The sequence below is a fragment of the Hemibagrus wyckioides genome, linkage group LG01 (genome assembly GCF_019097595.1).
Source record: "Hemibagrus wyckioides isolate EC202008001 linkage group LG01, SWU_Hwy_1.0, whole genome shotgun sequence".
Classification (NCBI taxonomy): Eukaryota; Metazoa; Chordata; class Actinopteri; order Siluriformes; family Bagridae; genus Hemibagrus; species Hemibagrus wyckioides.
This window is the reverse complement of record NC_080710.1, coordinates 1,149,811-1,169,832: the sequence shown is the minus strand read 5'-3', so window position 1 is coordinate 1,169,832 and position 20,022 is coordinate 1,149,811. Positions and strand designations below refer to the sequence as shown.

At 44.8% G+C, this 20,022-nt stretch overlaps 2 protein-coding genes and 1 long non-coding RNA gene across 4 annotated transcripts; all 3 read right to left on the bottom strand.

Moving 5' to 3' along the window:
• Window positions 1-538: 538 nt before the first annotated feature.
• Window positions 539-2,290, bottom strand: LOC131360488 (serine/threonine-protein kinase pim-1-like). Its single transcript, XM_058401013.1, has 4 exons — window positions 1,945-2,290; window positions 1,655-1,831; window positions 1,443-1,555; window positions 539-1,250 (listed from the first exon to the last, which is right to left on the bottom strand). Exons 1-4 carry the CDS (start codon window positions 2,282-2,284, stop codon window positions 1,206-1,208), a joined length of 675 nt encoding a protein of 224 aa, XP_058256996.1. The 5' UTR covers window positions 2,285-2,290; the 3' UTR covers window positions 539-1,205.
• A 5,175-nt stretch (window positions 2,291-7,465) lies between these two features.
• On the bottom strand, window positions 7,466-8,050 carry LOC131351435 (uncharacterized). The gene is made up of 3 exons (XR_009204407.1): window positions 7,951-8,050; window positions 7,611-7,707; window positions 7,466-7,504 (listed from the first exon to the last, which is right to left on the bottom strand). It is a non-coding gene; the product is annotated as an uncharacterized LOC131351435 (long non-coding RNA).
• Window positions 8,051-14,737: 6,687 nt separating this feature from the next.
• Window positions 14,738-17,572, bottom strand: rps9 (ribosomal protein S9). Of its 2 annotated transcripts, XR_009205368.1 has the most exons (6): window positions 17,532-17,572; window positions 16,802-16,914; window positions 16,485-16,607; window positions 16,131-16,317; window positions 15,531-15,658; window positions 14,911-15,002 (listed from the first exon to the last, which is right to left on the bottom strand). XR_009205368.1 is itself a non-coding variant. In XM_058397918.1 (5 exons), exons 2-5 carry the CDS (start codon window positions 16,896-16,898, stop codon window positions 14,825-14,827), a joined length of 585 nt encoding a protein of 194 aa, XP_058253901.1. In that variant the 5' UTR covers window positions 16,899-16,914; window positions 17,532-17,571; the 3' UTR covers window positions 14,738-14,824. The 2 variants fall into 2 exon arrangements, 1 of the variants encoding a protein (XP_058253901.1); XM_058397918.1 differs by lacking the exon at window positions 15,531-15,658 and having other exon boundaries at window positions 14,738-15,002; window positions 17,532-17,571.
• Window positions 17,573-20,022: the final 2,450 nt, after the last annotated feature.

Below are 20,022 nucleotides of genomic sequence, written 5' to 3'. Positions count from 1 at the left end.
TAAGAGTACATGAGGAAGAAACCTCGAGAGGAACCAGACTCAAAAGGGAACCCATCCTCTTGTGGGTGAGGCCAGATAGTGTGATTCTAAATCATTCTTCCAGCTGTATGCTGTGAAGTCAGACCGGACCAGCGGCGCCTCGTGAGCGTAGATGCTGGTGGAGCAGGACCATGTTTTGGTTGCAGCTGTGCTCGGGAGACCTGTCTCACTCTCTCCGTATCAGTCTATACACACAGACACCTGTCTCACTCTCCCTGTATCTTTCTATACACCCAGACACCTGTCTCACTCTCCCTGTATCAGTCTATACTCCCAGACACCTGTCTCACTCTCCCTGTATCAGTCTATACTCCCAGACACCTGTCTCACTCTCCCTGTATCAGTCTATACTCCCAGACACCTGTCTCACTCTCTCTGTATCATTCTATACACCCAGACACCTGTCTCACTCTCTTTCTGTATCATTCTATACACCCAGACACCTGTCTCACTCTCTTTCTTTATCATTCTATACACCCAGACACCTGTCTCACTCTCTTTCTGTATCAGTCTATACACCCAGACACCTGTCTCACTCTCTTTCTTTATCATTCTATACACCCAGACACCTGTCTCACTCTCTCTCTGATGCTGATACCCGATAAAAATGTTCTGCTGCCAAAAATAAAGATCATAAATCTGTGGAGTTAGTATGAGCTCCTGACCACATGTTACAGTGACAGGAGTGAGTTATGTCCTGTGGATTCTGACAAACACAGACGACAGCAGTGAACATCTGCCACAGCATGACTCCGTGCTTCATCAGAGGAGCACTGAAGCCTTGTGCTGATGACCATCAGACATTTTGGGAGCCTTCAACGTGTGAAGGTGATGCAGAAACCTGGACTCGAGGATCACCGCCATGACGGATTCCTCGACCTCCGAATTCCCCTTGAGCTCTACACTGAGGAGAGACCGGTGCCCAGGAGACCAGTGTGGACCACCTGTAGTCCAGGAGCTCTGTGGAGCTCTCTGAGTGTCCTGCACTATCATGGGCGTGGTACAGGTTACAGTAGGCTGTCCCTGCTATCCAGGGAGGCAGAGTGGGCGGAGCAACAGCTCCCATTCTAAAATCAGCGGTAGAACACAAGCTTCAGTCAGACAGTGGGAGTGTTTGAGGGCATGGCAGGGGCAGCATGGTCAATCTTTTTTTTTTTAGATTTGTGTCAGTGTGATGAAGGTGTGTCCAGATCCTGGTCACCAGAAGGGTTCTGCAAAGTAAAAACACAGTCAGATATCAGACTCATTTTACACTTTATTTCATCATAATGAAGTGAATATAATTCCACATTAATCTGTGTTAGAGAACTCAGCACTGATCCAGTACCATCTCTGTACTCTAGACTATTACAGCGAGTCTCAGCTCAGCTTCATCAGGTCTGATTCATGTCTAACTCTATCACCTGGTCGCCATCGTAAATCTCCTCCTTTAACCAGACATGGTTCAGGATTTCATCCAGAGTTGGACGGTCTTCAGGGACCAGATCCAGGCACAACATAAGCAGGTTGTAGCACTCTGTGAGAATTGACCAGAGAACAAAAACGAATCATTACGTTATTAAGTGTTACAGTTTTGTTCTAGAGGTAGAAATGTGATGCTTCTGCATTTTCACACCTTTAGACAAACCAGAAAGTAGTGGCAAACAAGCAACACTAATCTCCTGCTCACTGTAGAAAGGCAGGTTTCCACTGAGTATCTCATACAGGACTACACCCAGACTCCAGACAGTAGCAGGAACAGCTAAATACTCATTGTTGCGTATCCACTCAGGAGGGCAGTAAGCTGGAGTTCCTGAGTGAAAGTAAAAGAAAGAGCAGCGTCCATCAGAATCAAACATTTCTCCACTGACCTCTATCCATGACTCTATCCTCTATGACCTCTATCCATATCTGTTGTGAAATTACCAGAAAAACTGGTGTACACCTCGTCCTTCATCAAATCCCCACAGCCAAAGTCAATCAGCTTCACCTCCAGAGTGTCCGGATTGATGAGAATATTCTCAGGCTTGATGTCGCGATGGAAAACTCCACAATCACAGCAGTGCTTAGCAGCTCGAACCACCTGCCTCAGGATCGTCTGAGACACTGCTGCAGATAACCGACCTCCATAAAATTTACGGAATTTGTGGAGGTTCATACAGGGGATGGGTCTCTCCAGCACCAAGGCGAAAGAGGTGGGTGTCTCGAACCATTCCAGCAGCTCCACCACATTCTCACAATGACGAGGCTTGGACACCATCTCCATTAACCCTACCTCCCTAAACAGCCTGCACGTCTCTCCGGGCTAAAATCACACACACACACCCACCCACATACACCCACCCACCCACACCCACACCCACCCACACAGTGTTAGCATGGGTTAGCACAGCAGTAAGCAGAGAGAGTAGATGGTAGGAGAGAAGTTTCTCCTCAGAATCTCAGTAGTAAAGGAACTTTACTCATGAGGGTGATGAACTTCTCTTATTTGGGCATGTATTTAATAGCAACCTGTTCACACAGACAGAAAAGAATTAATCATCTCTACATCGTTTAACTAACGAGTCTCATCACTATATTAACACAGCGTTATTACCAGCTTCCCGTCCTCTTTACTAAGTCCAGCAAAGACCGAGCCGAAGCCTCCTGTGCCCAGCAGATCTCCAATAATGTAACATGACTTGAGCTCCTCTGTGTTACACACACACACACACACAGTGGTTATTACACAAGTCTCGGAGTACAGAGACTTAAATATCAGCGTCTGTGGTTAATATAACAATCAGAAGAAAAATCAATCACATCCAGTCTGTCTCTCTCTCTCTCTGCCTGCCTGTCTCGCTCTCTCTCTCCGCATAATCAATTTATAAAAGCAAATTCTATCTTTATGAAGTTCCTTCTTGATACTTTTATATTTTGGACCATAGATGGAATTTTTTTTGTTGTGAAAGCTCCCCGTAATGTCTAGCACCACTCCTTCAGTAGATAAGATGGAGCAGGGTGACCAATCTTATCCGCAAAGGGCCGGTGTCGGTGCAGGTTTTCATTCCAACTGAGCAAAAGCTACACCTGATTCTACTGAAAGCCAAGATCAGTTGATTAGCCCGTTGGAATCAGGTGTAGCTTCTGCTTGTTTGGAATGAAAACCTGGACCCACACTGGACCTTTCTGGATAAGATTGGACACCCCTGAGATAGAGAAACTAGCCCTGAACAAATAGAAACCAAATGAAACAGTGTTTCAAGCTGACCACAGAATGGGCAGTCCTCCCTGGCCTGTGGATCTAGACATGCTCGGTGTCTGTTTATGGCTATTATACCATGCACAATCCTCCACTGCAGGTCTCCTGACCTTTTCTCAATGTGGGGTTTGTACAAGGTTTTCCAGCTACCTCTGGGTGAAGAGCCTGATCCAAGAAACTCCATCCATTTGGACTCTGGACATCATGAAGGTGCAGCACTTTTACACACAGTATCCAGAGTGATTTCCTCCTGATGACACTGAGATGCTCCAGTGCAGGTTTCATGAAGGTGTCCTTTATTTCTTATCAAGTTTACAGCTGAGATCTTCAGCTTTGGGGTGGAGAGATCCTCCTCCCTATTCAACATGTCCAGGGAGACTCTATAATCCTGTGACAGTCTTTAAAGCACTTGGATCAGCAGTTTTTGAGCCAGAGAGATCTTATCCAAAGTCTCTGCAGATACCCGTCCATCCTCAGAGGCTAAATGCCTAACTCTGGTTACTTGCAGCAACTAGAACATTTCTCACTTCTGATTTAAGACTGTCCAACCTCAAGTGCAGGGATGAAAAACCACTGATCGTGAGTGCTATTTAACTCCTGGGAATAGTTCAGCAAAGTCTGTGATTTTAGCACTCATTTATAGAAAGCGGTCAGTCCATTCAAGTCCAGCTTCTCACTATCTATTAGGAACTGGTGAAGATCAAGTCCCATTCCTCCTGGTCTTCTCAGGCGGACAGAGTCACCCCCAGACCAGCTGACCCTCTCTCCATAGAGGAGTCTTTGAACTGTCTAAAAGCCTGGACTCTTGATCTGAGGTCAACAAGCCCTTGAGCTCCCTCTTGCCTGGTCAGATAGTGGACTGAAGCCTTCAGCCAGTGTTGATCTGACCATAAAGAATTTTACCAACTGTTGCTGAATATTCCTTACTACGCCTTCAGGAGGTTCAGGCACCGTCATTTTGTGCCACAACGATGAGGTAACAAGGTTACTGCAGACCAGAGATCTTCTCCTGTAAGACAGCTGGGGCAGCAGCCATGGTCAGTGAGACAACCAAGCACACACTTTCTCCACTAGATCCTCCTGAAATTTTTATTTTTGTCTCTTTCTCTTCCCCAAAATCCATTTATTATTGTATATGTACACTCATGCCCAAAAATATTGGCACCCTTGCAATTCTGTCAGAAAATGCAACTCTTCTCTCAGAATATTTTTGGTACTCAATGTTTATTGTTTTAGTTTGCATAGGAACAACACAAAAAACAGAAGAAAAGTCAAATCTGATACAATTCCACACAGAACCCAAAAAATGTACTGGACAAAATTATTGGCACCCTTAACTTAATATTTGGTAGCACCCCCTTTGGAAAAAATAACTGGTATCAGTGGCTTTCTGTAACCATGAATGAGTTTCTTACACCTCTCTGCTGGAATTTTAAACCACTCTTCTTTTGCAAACTGCTCCAGGTCATTCAGATTTGGGGGATGCCTTCTCCCAACTGCTGTTTTGAGATCTCTTCCCAGGTGTTCTATGGGATTCAGATCTGGACTCATTGCTGGCCATTTCGGAACTCTCCAGCGCTTTGTTCGTAACCATGGTTTGTAACCATGAAGTGTGTTTCAGGTCATTGTCCTGCTGAAAGACCAGTGACCTCTGGTGGAGACAGAGCTTTCTGACACTGGCCACTACATTGCGCCCCAAAGTTCTTTGGTAATCATCAGATTTCATGATACCATTCACACAGTCAAGGCACCTAGTGCCAGAAGCAGCAAAGCAACCCCAAAACATCTTTGAACCTCCACCATGTTAGACTGTGTTCTTTTCTTTAAAGGCCTCATTTCTTTGTCTGTAAACAGTGCCATGATGTCCTTTACCAAAAAGCTCTACTTTTGTCACCACAGTACGTTCTCCCAGAAGGATTGTGATTTTGTCACATACGTTTTCCCAAACTCCAGTCTTGCTTTTTTACGCCTTTGTGTAGCAGTGGTGTTCTCCTGGGTCTCCTACCATAGCATCCCTCTTCATTCAGATGGCATTGGATAGTGCAAGCTGACACTGTTGTACCCTGTGTCTGCAGATGAGCTTGAATTTGTTTGGAAGTTAATCACGGTCCTTTATCCACCATTTTAACAATCCTTCGTTGTAATTTTTCATTAATTTTGCTCTTCTGTCCACGTCCAGTGAGGTTAGCTGTAGTGCCATGGGCTGTAATCCTCTTGATGACATTGCACACAGTGGACACAGGAACATTAAGATCTCTGGAGATGGACTTGGAGCCTTGAGATTGTCCATGTTTTCCCACAATTTTTTCTCTCAAATCCACAGACAACTCTTTACACTTGGTTCTTTTCTCCATGCTCAGTGTGACACAAAACACGAAGGTTGAGACATTTCTCCATTTTAACTGGTTGCATGTGTGATTACTGTATTGTCCACACCTGTTACTTGCAACTGGTGTGTCTAAATACAAATTACAGGAACATCACATGCTTGAAAAGCAATTATTTCTTACAATTCTGACAAGATCCCAATAATTTTGTCCAGTGCATTTTTTGGGTTCTGTGTGGAATTGTATCAGATTTGACTTTTCTTCTCTGTATTTTTGTGTTGTTTCAGTGCAAACAAAAACAATAAACACGTGAGAACCAAAACATTTACAACTGCAACAATATTCTGAGAGAAGGGTTACATTTTCTGACAGAATTGCAAGGGTGCCGATATTTTTGGCCATGACTGTATGTTCTCTTTTCTTATCCCTCTGTACTGTTCACTTTATTCAACTATTTATTCTAATTATTTATTACCATTTAACTCTGACTGACCCGACACATCATTAAAGATGTTTCAAAGTCAAAAGTCTCTCTCTCTCTCTCTGTCTCTGTCTTTCTTTCTCTCTATCTCTGTCTCTCTCTGTCTGTCTGTCTCTCTCTATCTGTCTTTCTTTCTCTCTATCTCTGTCTCTCTGTCTGTCTGTCTCTCTCTATCTGTCTTTCTTTCTCTGTCTCTCTGTCTGTCTGTCTCTCTCTGTCTTTCTTTCTCTCTATCTTTCTTTCTCTCTATCTCTGTCTCTCTCTGTCTGTCTGTCTCTCTCTGTCTTTCTTTCTCTCTATCTCTGTCTCTCTCTGTCTGTCTGTCTCTCTCTCTGTCTTTCTTTCTCTCTATCTCTGTCTCTCTCTGTCTTTCTTTCTCTCTATCTCTGTCTCTCTCTGTCTGTCTGTCTCTCTCTGTCTTTCTTTCTCTCTATCTCTGTCTCTCTCTGTCTGTCTGTCTCTCTCTCTCTGTCTTTCTTTCTCTCTATCTCTGTCTCTCTCTGTCTTTCTTTCTCTCTATCTCTGTCTCTCTCTGTCTTTCTTTCTCTCTATCTCTGTCTCTCTCTGTCTGTCTGTCTCTCTCTGTCTTTCTTTCTCTCTATCTCTGTCTCTCTCTGTCTGTCTGTCTCTCTCTCTGTCTTTCTTTCTCTCTATCTCTGTCTCTCTCTCTGTCTTTCTTTCTCTCTGTCTCTCTCTCTCTCTGTCTCTCTCTGTCTGTCTGTCTCTCTCTGTCTTTCTTTCTCTCTATCTCTGTCTCTCTCTGTCTGTCTGTCTCTCTCTCTGTCTTTCTTTCTCTCTATCTCTGTCTCTCTCTCTGTCTTTCTTTCTCTCTGTCTCTCTCTGTCTGTCTCTCTCTCTCTGTCTCTCTCTCTCAGTACTGAGCTCACGTTTTGACTGATTTGTAGATAATCGTGCTCTGGTTTGTAACATTTCAGTGAAAGGGTCAGCACAAGCTGCTTTCTCTCTGTGCAGTGTGTAAAGTTTCAGCAGCCACTTGGGTTTTCCTTCCTGAAGCTGAAGACAAACAGGGAAAGTAAATTAACGATAAAGAGTTTGTGTCTGAAAAATGGAAGCCATTTCACAGAAGATACCGGTCAGCTTCTTTACCCTTACAAGCCGCTCTATGAAGACAGTTTTGAAGCAGTGAGGGAGCATGAAGACCACCTCAGCGATGCTCTCACAGTAAACAAACACCTCGTCAGCAGGTACCATCTCAGCTAGCTCAAGAGCATAAAGCCACTTGAACTCCTAAAGTAGAAAGAGAAGCGTTCATTCTCAGTACGATGGTTCCTGGTTAAACTGGACATGAAACAGGGAAGAAGAGAAATTCAAACCTGGAAGTCCAGCTGGCCGAACCCTGAGGTCAGAGACAACACGTACTCATAGACCTCAGTTCTCTCCATCACCTCCCTCATGGCTGATCTATCACCTGGCCATCTGGTGCAAAGAGAAAAGACGTGTTAAATAAGCTAACACACACACACACACACTCACACACACACACACACACTCACACACACACACCCACACACACACACACAACCTGTCAGATCCAATCAGTCTAAACTGTGGGCGTGATCCAAGCTCCATTTGCGCCGCCACGTAGCAGATATGTGCTGCATAGATCCATCCTCTGGAGGCTGAAGATAAAAAAAAAGCATCAGTGTCTGTAAACCTGTCCACTTTATTAGGAACACCAGTTCATTCGTGCGATGATCTAATCGGCCAATCAAGTTTCTAAAATCCTGAAACTCCAACAACCATCAGCACCATCAGTCACTGAGATGAAAGGAGCAGGCGTGTGGTGTTCCTAATAAAGTGGACAGTGAGTGTAGTTACATGATAGTTCCATAAGAATGTTGTTCCAGTGGAGCGTATCCTACCGAAATCATCTCCCATTTTAATGACGGCTTCTATGACTTCATCTTCTGAAGAAGACGAGCACAAAAGCCCGGCCAGAGGAAGACACCAGTCCTCCATTTTCCTAAGACCTCCATGCTGCAGCAGAAAGGGTCACGTTAGTCCACGTGAATCTCACCATCACAACACACACAGGACAGGGAGAAGGTGATGCTGGAACACTTACCTTTCTCCTCAGGCATCTGTAGCCTCTGAGGAGCAGCACAGCGATTTCAGCCATCATTACTCTCTGGAAAAGAAACATCTCTTTACCTTCACGTCTACTGAATTGATATTTATTCTTCATTTGTGGAGATTTTATCATTAATCTTCTCGATTAAACCGTCATGATGGCAGCAATAATGATCTCCAGCCAGCACTTACCCTGTTCTTATTACAGAAGCGTTCCATAATCAGCCAGAAGTAATAGGATTTCTCAGGTTCATCCTGGTCTAGCAGACACTCCTGACATTTCCACTGGATAAATCTGATCAGATCATCCTTCTGCAGCTTAGCACTGAAACAGATGTTGGAACAGCTGGTTAGAAATGGACTACTGAACCACACACACACTTTCAACACCTGATGATCTGCTTCAGGACACTGCAGCTGAAATACTGCACATGTGAGAGGAGAAAGAGAGTCTCACCTCATCAGAGGGCCAGGAAACCTTGCATTCGGACCATCTGACCCGTATTTATCACCATCACTGGGCAGGATGCCCGACGTCCCTGGAGTCTCCTTCTCAGTTAGAGCTACAGACGAAGCGCAAAGTAACAAACGTTAGTCATCAAGGCTGTAACTGGATCCTAACTCATACATTTAAAAGTTCAGAAAAAGATGAAAAGCTCGACCTGTCCTGCAGGGATGATGATGATGATGATGATGATGATGATGATCAGCTCCATCTTCATGCTGAGGTGAAAAAACCTCAGTGCTTTTTGTTAACTCATGTGCAGACATCGTGTTCAGAAAGCTTTTTATCTCTGGAACAGAAACAGTTTACATGTTTTTAGTTGATTATATGATTATAAATATAGAAAAAAAGGTTAGATTAGAATAGATTAACTCATTTCATTAATTTAATTGCTAACGTCAAACTTTGCTGAACTTTAGTGACGGTCCCTAAACTTTCATTGAGAAAATGTTTTCCTTCTGCAGGAGTTTGGATGAAATGAGTGAAGTTTTAATCCCAGTAAAAATCCATAAACTAAACCCCAAAGTCAGGTCTTTACTTTAAACTAATCACAGCACCTGTATCAGGTGAAGTGTTGAACGGAGCCGGGGGCAGCAATTACTCTTAAAATGACCACACCCAGGCTACTGCCCATCGGTCTGTGAATAAGTTTAAAAGGATGGAAAGCTCCAGGAAAGCTCGAAGCAGCGGATTTTATTCCTCAATAATTCATCAGAGGAAACAGTAAATAACGGAGGAAGAGTTGTTAAAGTTTGCAGAAGGCATGCTGGAGTTTGGCCTTTTACATGGAGGTGTTGCATCTGGTTCTTAGTTCCATTAATATGGAATCAATTAACAATTATTTTTTAAGATGACATTTTAATGTGTAATTAATTTAATCAGTTAATAAAAACTCTGTATTGGGCTTTGTGGCAGAAATAATGCAGATTACATCATGAAATGCAATACAGTGATGACTGAGCTAAATTACCTTGTATACCTGCTGTATCATATTTAATACACATATTTTCAACATGATTTTACTACAACATTCTGTATAAAATATGAAGTAATTATTAGTTGCTTCAATAAAGTACATACTGATATTGAAAAATGAGTAACAACATAAATGTTATTTTTACCATAACTTTTTCAAAATGAGCAAAGTTGTCCCTTCAAAAAACTAGCAAGTCAGTCCATGAAGGGAGCCATATTGGAAAAGAATGCCTATAACATGCTGTTGACCACAGAGCATGGATAAATCCACTAGGGGGCAGAAGACAAGTATCAGATTGTATACAACAGATTTTTGGGAAATGTGTTGATAATGTGGGTGGAGCAAAGGTCTCAGAAACTCATGAATCAAATATGATACACTTGGCGTTCTAGGGTTAACATGTGTGTGTGTGTGTGTGGGGGGGGGGTGACCTTTACACACACACACACACACAGACATATATTCAAGATTCAAGAAGCTTTATTGTCATTTCAACCACATATATCTGACGCAGTACATAGTGAAATGAAACAACGTTTCTCCAGGACCTGGTGCTACATAAACATACAACAACAAAGAGTTCAACACAAAACACCACCACAGAGCTAGGACAGAAGTTTGTCTTAGCCACGTAAAGTGCACAGTGTGCAGCTAGGTGCAAACAGAGCATAGACAAGACAGTGCAAAAAAGACAATAAATACAAGAAAAACAACACAAAAGAACACAGGACACTTAGCGCTGAAAAGAAATAAAAGAACGTGTACTGGAATGTAAGTGAAATAAAATAGATAAAGTGAAATGATGTAAAAAAATAAAAAAAAGTATTGTGCAAAAATATTGTGCACTGAACATATTGAAAATATTGAAATATATATATTGAAAAATACTGAAAATATTGTGCAAAAATACACAGCAGCGGTTGAGGTAGTGCAAAGAGAATAAACATAAATATAACTATAACAGCGGATGACAGGTTGAGGTAGTGCCATAAGTAATGAACAATATAAATTGTGTGTGTGTATGTGTGTGTGCGTCCACACAGTCAAGAGAGAGTGTGTGTATCTGTGTGTGAGAGAGACAGAGAGTTAATATACAGTTCAGTCCTGAGTGAGTGTGTGTGTGTGTGTGTGTGTGTGTGAGAGTGTAGAACAGTTCAGTCCCGGGTGTTGAGGATCCTGATGGCTTGAGGAAAGAAACTGTTACACAGTCTGGTTGTGAGGCCCGAATGCTCCGGTACCTCTTTCCAGATGGCAGGAGGGTGAAGAGTGTGTGTGAGGGGTGTGTAAGAGTGTGTGTAAGGGGTGTGTGGGGTGTGTAACAGTGTGTGAGGGGTGTGTGGGGTGTGTAAGAGTGTGTGTGAGGGGTGTGTGGGGTGTGTAAGAGTGTGTGTGAGGGGTGTGTGGGGTGTGTAAGAGTGTGTGTGAGGGGTGTGTGGGGTGTGTAAGAGTGTGTGTGAGGGGTGTGTGGGGTGTGTAAGAGTGTGTGTGAGGGGTGTGTGGGGTGTGTAAGAGTGTGTGTGAGGGGTGTGTGGGGTGTGTAAGAGTGTGTGTGAGGGGTGTGTGGGGTGTGTAACAGTGTGTGTGAGGGGTGTGTGGGGTGTGTAAGAGTGTGTGTGAGGGGTGTGTGGGGTGTGTAAGAGTGTGTGTGAGGGGTGTGTGGGGTGTGTAAGAGTGTGTGTGAGGGGTGTGTGGGGTGTGTAAGAGTGTGTGTGAGGGGTGTGTAAGAGTGTGTGTGGGGTGTGTAAGAGTGTGTGTGTGGGGTGTGTGGGGTGTGTAAGAGTGTGTGTGAGGGGTGTGTGTGGGGTGTGTAACAGTGTGTGAGGGGTGTGTGGGGTGTGTAAGAGTGTGTGTGAGGGGTGTGTAAGAGTGTGTGTGAGGGGTGTGTAAGAGTGTGTGTAAGGGGTGTGTGGGGTGTGTAAGGGGTGTGTGGGGTGTGTAAGAGTGTGTGTGAGGGGTGTGTGGGGTGTGTAAGAGTGTGTGTGAGGGGTGTGTGGGGTGTGTAAGAGTGTGTGTGAGGGGTGTGTGGGGTGTGTAAGAGTGTGTGTAAGAGTGTGTGTGGGGTGTGTAAGAGTGTGTGTGGGGTGTGTAAGAGTGTGTGTGAGGGGTGTGTGGGGTGTGTAAGAGTGTGTGTAAGAGTGTGTGTGGGGTGTGTAAGAGTGTGTGTGGGGTGTGTAACAGTGTGTGTGAGGGGTGTGTAAGAGTGTGTGTGGGGTGTGTAACAGTGTGTGTGAGGGGTGTGTGGGGTGTGTAAGAGTGTGTGTAAGAGTGTGTGTGGGGTGTGTAACTGTGTGTGAGGGGTGTGTGGGGTGTGTAAGAGTGTGTGTGGGGTGTGTAAGAGTGTGTGTGGGGTGTGTAAGAGTGTGTGTGGGGTGTGTAACAGTGTGTGTGAGGGGTGTGTAAGAGTGTGTGTGGGGTGTGTAAGAGTGTGTGTGGGGTGTGTAACAGTGTGTGTGAGGGGTGTGTAAGAGTGTGTGTGGGGTGTGTAACAGTGTGTGTGAGGGGTGTGTAAGAGTGTGTGTGGGGTGTGTAAGAGTGGGTGTGGGGTGTGTAAGAGTGTGTGTGAGGGGTGTGTAACAGTGTGTGTGAGGGGTGTGTAAGAGTGTGTGTGGGGTGTGTAAGAGTGTGTGTGAGGGGTGTGTGGGGTGTGTAAGAGTGTGTGTGAGGGGTGTGTGGGGTGTGTAAGAGTGTGTGTGGGGTGTGTAACAGTGTGTGTGAGGGGTGTGTAAGAGTGTGTGTGGGGTGTGTAAGAGTGTGTGTGAGGGGTGTGTGGGGTGTGTAAGAGTGTGTGTGGGGTGTGTAAGAGTGTGTGTGGGGTGTGTAACAGTGTGTGTGAGGGGTGTGTAAGAGTGTGTGTGGGGTGTGTAACAGTGTGTGTGAGGGGTGTGTGGGGTGTGTAAGAGTGTGTGTGGGGTGTGTAACTGTGTGTGAGGGGTGTGTAACAGTGTGTGTGAGGGGTGTGTAAGAGTGTGTGTGGGGTGTGTAAGAGTGTGTGTGGGGTGTGTAACAGTGTGTGTGAGGGGTGTGTAAGAGTGTGTGTGGGGTGTGTAAGAGTGTGTGTGGGGTGTGTAAGAGTGTGTGTGGGGTGTGTAAGAGTGTGTGTGGGGTGTGTAACAGTGTGTGTGAGGGGTGTGTAAGAGTGTGTGTGGGGTGTGTAAGAGTGGGTGTGGGGTGTGTAACAGTGTGTGTGGGGTGTGTAACAGTGTGTGTGGGGTGTGTAAGAGTGTGTGTGGGGTGTGTAACAGTGTGTGTGGGGTGTGTAAGAGTGGGTGTGGGGTGTGTAACAGTGTGTGAGGGGTGTGTAAGAGTGTGTGTGGGGTGTGTAAGAGTGTGTGTGGGGTGTGTAACAGTGTGTGTGAGGGGTGTGTAAGAGTGTGTGTGAGGGGAGTGTGGGGTGTGTGAGGGGTGTGTGGGGTGTGTGTGAGAGGTGTGTGTGGTGTGTAAGAGTGTGTGTGAGGTGTGTAAGATTCTGTGTGAGGGGTGTGTGAGGGGTGTGTGTGGTGTGTAGGATTGTGTGTGAGGGGTGTGTGAGGGGTGTGTGTGGTGTGTAAGAGTGTGTGTGGGGTGTGTGAGGGGTGTGTGAGGGGTGTGTGGGGTGTGTGAGGGGTGTGTGGGGTGTGTAAGAGTGTGTGTGGGGTGTGTGGGGGGTGTGAGGGGTGTGTGGGGTGTGTGAGGGGTGTGTGGGGTGTGTGAGGTGTGTGTGAGGGGTGTGTGGGGTGTGTAAGGGTGTGTGTGAGGGGTGTGTGGGGTGTGTGGGGTGTGTGAGGGGTGTGTGAGGGGTGTGTGAGGGGTGTGTGTCTGTCCTCACTGTCCCCTGAAGGGTCTTGTGATCTGAGACGGTCCAGTTCCCAAACCAGGCAGTGATGCAGCTGCTCAGGACGCTCTCCATGGTCCCTCTGTAGAACACAGTCAGGATGGGGGGAGGGAGATGGGCTTTCCTCAGCCTTCGCAGGAAGTAGAGACGGTGCTGGGCTTTTCTGGCGATGGAGCTGGTGTTGAGTGACCAGGTGAAGTTCTCTGCCAGATGGACACCAAGGAATCTGATGCTCTTGACGATCTCCACAGAGGAGCCATCGATGGACAGTGGAGAATGGTCACTCTGTGCTCTCCTGAAGTCAACAACCCTCTCTTTGGTCTTGTCGACGTTCAGGGAGAGGTTGTCGGCTCTGCACCAGGCTGTTAGATGTTGCACCTCCTCTCTGTATGCTGACTCGTCGTTCTTGCTGATGAGACCCACCACGGTCGTGTCATCGGAGAACTTGACGATGTGGTTGGAGCTGTGCATTGCTGCACAGTCATGAGTCAGCAATATATATATATATAAATATATCATATAAAAGGACAAATTGTAAATAAAGGTAAATATAAGACCAATAACAGCTTTAAGTTTTACTGTGTGTTTAGTTTCTGTCCCGGGGAGAAGACACTGATCCGGACTGGGTGAGGGTGAGAGATGGGCGCACACACACACACACACACACACACACACACACACACACACACACACACACCATTGATAAACATAAGGTGCTCCCAGAAAATAAACCATTTTCTATTAGAGATGTTATAAACCACCACAAAGATGGATGATAATGACGGGCTCAAACTTATGGCGTCTAATCCGCAACAAATATCGTACTTGTAAAAAATATAAAACACGTGAACCACAGGGATGCTAATTTGTTCTTTTCAGCATGCTAGTGTTTATTCAAATCACGAGTACAGTTTTATGCAGATTAGGGGGCAGGATAAGTCCCCATTGGTCCACTGCTTCTCAACCTACTGCCCTTCATTAAGTATAAAGTGATGATCAGCTTAGAGGTCAGATCATTCACACTGGATCTACTGTTCACATTTTAAAGCAGGAAGTAGATCTCTGATTAGATCTGGTAGATGATCTGCTGCACAGGAATTTAAATGAGAAGTTCCCTGAGATGATCTCACTGTAACCTTCACTGAAATGTTGTAATGAAATCAGAGCTGCTCCTTTCATGTGATTTTCACTCTGCTGACCGTCGAATTCAGACTGCTGCCCATCAACGTGGACACACCTTAACAGAGTTAAACCTGATAGTGTTGTAGTGAAACTCAGACCAGAATGTGGGACAGAAAATTCTGTTTTTATTGAAAATAATCAGAGAGAGATCAGACAGCAGAATCCATCTCCCTTGTGCTGTGTCCTCCTGGTTTAATCCTCCTCCTCGTCGTCTCCTCCTCCAGCTCCGCCCTGGCCCTTCTTAGCGTTCTTTCTCTTGACGCGGCCGGGACGTCCTCCACCGTACGGAGAGCGCAGGGAGAAGTCGATGTGCTTCTGACTGTCCAGACGCACCACGAAGGATGGGATGTTCACCACCTGCTTACGCACACTACACACACACACACACACACCATTAACACACTGTACCTCAACTGAGGTCATCACTTAATAAAAAGCACATTCCAAGTCACTGAACAAAGCAAATATTAACCTGATTCACAAAAAAGAATCAGTGATTCAGTGAGTCAATTCCAAACAGAATCTAACATGTGATGCAGTGAGGAATCTGATCTTTGGCCCCAATTTATCATCTCTTGGAGATGAAACCAGGACCTAAAGAATTGTTACCGCTCCACTCACACGACTCCCAATAAACACCAGTGTAGCGCTGGGTTACGTGCAGCACTGCATTAACGTTACAGAAATATTTACATTAATTCTCATGCTGCGCAACAGGTTTGAAAACCGGACCTTGCCATCATCAGCACTACTATCTCCCTTTCAGGCCTCATTGACGAGGAATTCGTGACACCATAGTCAATCTGACACACTTGGTTTAAATCATCGGCCATGAGCAAGAGAGATAGAGCTAGCATTAGCTTTATCGTCAGCATGTGTTTGGGCCCGTGGGCATTACCTGAGGTGCATGAACGGTTCCAGTCCAAGCGGCCAGCTCGGGCCTCGATACACACACAAACACAGGCAAAGGTATACGGCTCAGTGCCGAATTGACCTTGCAGAAATTTCACATGTGCTCAGCGAGGGCTAACGAGACAGGAAGCACAGCCTCAGTACGGGAAGTGAAACAAGTGTGGTAGAATTAATGAAGTAATGTTTCCATCCACAGACTTCAAGAGCTTCTAAATGTCCATTATACCAATTATTAATAATTGTGATTGGTGATGCAGCCTCGTCATGATAACAAAAGCATTCCAGTTCAAGACCCAATTATAGAGAATGGCTGGTTGCCATGGTAACACTACTGCAAGAAGGATAAACAATTGATCAATTTACACTGCCTAGAGTTCAAGACCATGTCCCAAATCCTAGATTAGCATACTACTCAAAGATGGGAATGAAAGCACTGGTCAGTGTGGTTAGCTTAGCTACACAGTAAGATCAGGGGACACGGAGCACACAGTCCAGAATGTTGTTTGGGACATGAGCAGGAAGAGGTGGATGGAGACATCACCGGAGAACCCTAGCCTCATTAGGGAGCCTGATAAAATGTTCTTACCGGATGTGTCTCTGGCGGATGAGGACGCGGGCGTGGTGGATGCTCTTGGCCAGGCCGAGTTTGAAGACCTGTGTCTGCAGCCTGCGCTCCAGGAAGTCCTCCACCTTCAGACCCAGGATGTAATCGAGCTTCATCTTCCCTTCATCCAGCACCCCAATGCGCACTAGACGCCTCAGCAAGGCATTACCTACACACAGTTCTTTCATTTCAGCACTGAAGGTGAGACTCTACATTATCTATAACAGTAAAACTAGGACTGGGACACAGCCAGGGGGGAATCTGTGTGTGTGAAGTGTACACTACTACAGGTTAGTGTGAACACAGCTCTGTCATCATAACCACACAAAACCTCACCCTCAAAGAGACGCCTGGGGTCCTTCTCGTCCAGCGTGAGCAGCTCTCGGGCAGCTTTACGGATTTTAGCCAGAGTGAACTTCACCCTCCAGACTTCACGCTTATTCCTCAGACCATACTCACCTGTCACACACACCACACATTTCAGCTTTTTTTAACCACAAACCTGACGTTCAAGACCATCAGCAAACTAGAAGCTACAATCTCTTAGAATTAAACCACAAAATGATTTTAACTGCAACAAAGCAAGTTCACATGCCAGGTCCATCCTCAGATAACACGTCAAGTGGACCCACATGAAGAGAATAAACCCTCACCAATGAGCTTGAGCTCCTGGTCGAGACGAGACTTCTCGAAGGGACGACGTGGAGTGACGTACGTCTTACTGCACACCCAACTGCGGGCAACCGGCATGGTGGCTTATCCACACCTACAGCACAGCAGATAAAGGAGAGATCTGCGTTAGGAAACAGAGGAAGTGAACTTTAACTGGAAAATAAATCAATCATTTTCTCTCAGGCCTCATTGACGAGGAATTCATGACACCACAGACACTCTGATAGAGTTCAGTTTAAATCATCAGCCATGAGAGAAAACTAGATAAATGACTTTATCCTGACTACTGAATAGCCCTTTCTCTCTGACCCCTCAGGTCTAGAATGCTCTTAATCTTTCAGATTTGCCCCACGTGCTCCCTCTTACTGCACTCCCAACACAAACCGGACACAATAAGTGACCCAGGATCAGATCTATTACACTTGACACCATTATCCAACTGAAAATACACCGGATTTTAAAGTTTATTTTATAATTAAGAACCCCCCTTTAGAAACTCTCTCAGCTACACTGAAGCTCACAACATGGCGGCGGCTCGAGACGGCGAGCGCGTGCTTCTCTGACATTCCGCCACGTTCTACACACACACACTCCGTTTACACGGAACACCGTGAGTAAAATGTATTTCTACATAAAACATGCACCTGAAACACTGAGAAAGCTGCACGAGGACATACAAGTGTGGTAGTTCAGTAAAAGAGCGGCTCGTACCTGTCCTCCTCAGAGTCGAAATGAAAAAGAGAGCGAGCGGAAGTGACGGAGGGTCTTATAAGATCCGCGTGCACGCGCCCGGCGCGCGCGAGACCCACGTGATGCGCATGCGTACACCGAGTTTGAGTTTTGATATTAAAACAGAGACGTCAGAATGCAGGTTTAAATTGTGATAATGAACTACGTAACGATGAAGAATGTTACGTTTTCATCCGGACCGCCGGTTCTGATCCGTTATACCACGACCCATCACCGGGTCATCAAAACTGTGGCCGGTTCCCGGGGTTACGGCCACGACTCTACTATTTTATACATGTCCACTAGATGGCACTGTGCGCGCGCTCTTCACTGCGGTGGTCTACAGGGGGCAGTGGCTGAACAGGCAAACACTGAAAACAAATAATGAAAAAAACATGAAAATGTACACAAATAGTGAACATTCTTCGCAAATACTGAAAAGAAAAGTAGTGAAAACACGTGCAAATACTGAAGAGGCAATGCAAATAGACCTGCAAACATCAGAAAGAGCAGCAGTGTGAGAGGGCAGTACTGCAAAACATCTGGACAGAGGATGAGCTGAGAAAGAGGTATTACATTAAATATGTATATATCTGACAGTGGCCTTATTCAGCCTCAGTCCCAAACATATTACTCAGTATGTGGTACATGGTGTGTGTGTCTGCAGATTTACTGGACTGGACTGGACTGGGGTCAGTGTGGCCTTCAGTAACCACACTGACCTCAGCTCTGATCACACACAGAGGGTTATTTCAATGTTTTCTCTTACAGAACTACTTACAGTTACACTCCATCATTTCCTGTCTTATAAAAAGTCTGTGTGTGTGTTTACTTTACAGACTAATGCAATCCTGGTGTTTATTTGTTTTATTCTGCAGTATTGGTGAAGTTTAGCTCTTGCACATTTTTCCTCTGAATGATCTGAATGTTTTCACGTCTCTCCTCGACACAGTAACACAGAAACCAGCGTCTCCACACTGAGACGAGTTTTTATTATTGCAGCACAGTCAGTGTACAGCCACAGACAGTGTGAAAGTGTTACAGGAGTCTCTGACTTCATGCACTGAGAACTGGAGAGCTGTAACTGGGTGGAATCACAGGAAGTGACATCATCTTTATCTCTACAGAAACATAACAAGCTGTTTGCAATTGAAGAGGTGATCATGGCAGATATAGAAAGGTAAAAAAAAAAACAGGACAAGTACAAGTTAATGTCCAGTCCTGTTACGCAAACATCTATTAACAGCAGAATGTAAAAAAAAAAGCATCATGTACAGATATATTGCTTCACGCAATTATGACAATAATAACAATAGTGATAATAATAATAAAAGTTTAACTGTTCAAAGTTGGACAGATATCACACACTCATCTCCTCATCCTGTCCCTCCCTTGGACAGCTGAGGAAAAGGTCTCTACTACTTGTTTTTGTTTTGTGTGATTTCTGGTTCTGGGTTAAAAACATTCTACAATTTAGATTTCATACATTTTCAATTTTAGCATGTCCAGTGTAGTGGACCACAGGAGCATTTCAGTTAGAACAGACCGTTCTCAGACACTGAACAGATTACGAGTCAGATTAATAAAAAGAAATATAAAGAAATATAGAGAAAAAAATTATATGAAAGCAAAAAATGATTCTGGATTGTTTCACCTACGTGTTATTGGAAGGATGATAGTATATTTCAGTCGTTATTAATATATGCTCAAGTAATGTCCAGACCTTCCATAGAATGTCTTTCTTAGTTTCCTCCATAATTGCCAGGTCAGTGACAGTTCTGAGTGACCGTCTCAGCATGAACAACCTCTACCCTGTCCTTCTGCTGCTTATAACAGACACCCAAACCTTCTGGGATATCTCAGGATGGCCATGTGGACTAAAATGAGGAAGATTTTTATTTCTTCTGGAGTAGGATTTAGAAACATTGCTCTAGTAAATCCTGAGGAAATCCTGAGGAAATCACACGGCCAGAAACTTTGCATTCTTAAGCCCATTTCCTTACATCATGATAGCGCTTGGATAATCTTCAGGTATGTGTGTGTGTGTGTGTAGAACAGTTCACTAAAATATTAACAGCGCCCAATTACTGTGAATTGTAAGTGTATACATTTTACTCGAACATTACGCTAGTCCTGATGTCCACTAAATAAAATCACATCATAAAAAGGCAAAATATTTTCAAACACAAACAATTTAAGTGCATTCATAACTAATTCATTATTCATGACACTTAATCAAGATGTTATTTGATAATAATAGTATATAAAAAAAAACATTTTACACAATTCTCCTCTTTCTGGACGCCGGCCATTCTGCCGAGCATCTCAACCTGCCACGTGACACACCAGTAGGAGCCCTGAGCAGGTCAAAGGAAAAGGAAAAGGAAAAAGAAAAGTCCACCCCAGAAGACACAAGTCAGTGGTTGGAGTCTCTCATCTCCACTGAAAGACCTTACGCCTTCCTCTACATCTC

What these genes read in the sequence shown, in the direction of transcription:
- LOC131360488 (XM_058401013.1), bottom strand. Translation starts at nt 2,284, where the DNA reads ATGGAGATGGTGTCCAAGCCTCGTCATTGTGAGAATGTGGTGGAGCTG. An exon ending in GGTGTACACCAGTTTTTCTG is followed by an intron (nt 1,832 to 1,944) that starts GTAATTTCACAA and finishes ACTTTCACTCAG; the next exon opens with GAACTCCAGCTTACTGCCCT. An exon ending in AGATTTACGATGGCGACCAG is followed by an intron (nt 1,251 to 1,442) that starts GTGATAGAGTTA and finishes TTTACTTTGCAG; the next exon opens with AACCCTTCTGGTGACCAGGA.
- rps9 (XM_058397918.1), bottom strand. Translation starts at nt 16,898, where the DNA reads ATGCCGGTTGCCCGCAGTTGGGTGTGCAGTAAGACGTACGTCACTCCA. An exon ending in CCAGGAGCTCAAGCTCATTG is followed by an intron (nt 16,608 to 16,801) that starts GTGAGGGTTTAT and finishes TGTGTGTGACAG; the next exon opens with GTGAGTATGGTCTGAGGAAT. An exon ending in CCCCAGGCGTCTCTTTGAGG is followed by an intron (nt 16,318 to 16,484) that starts GTGAGGTTTTGT and finishes AACTGTGTGTAG; the next exon opens with GTAATGCCTTGCTGAGGCGT.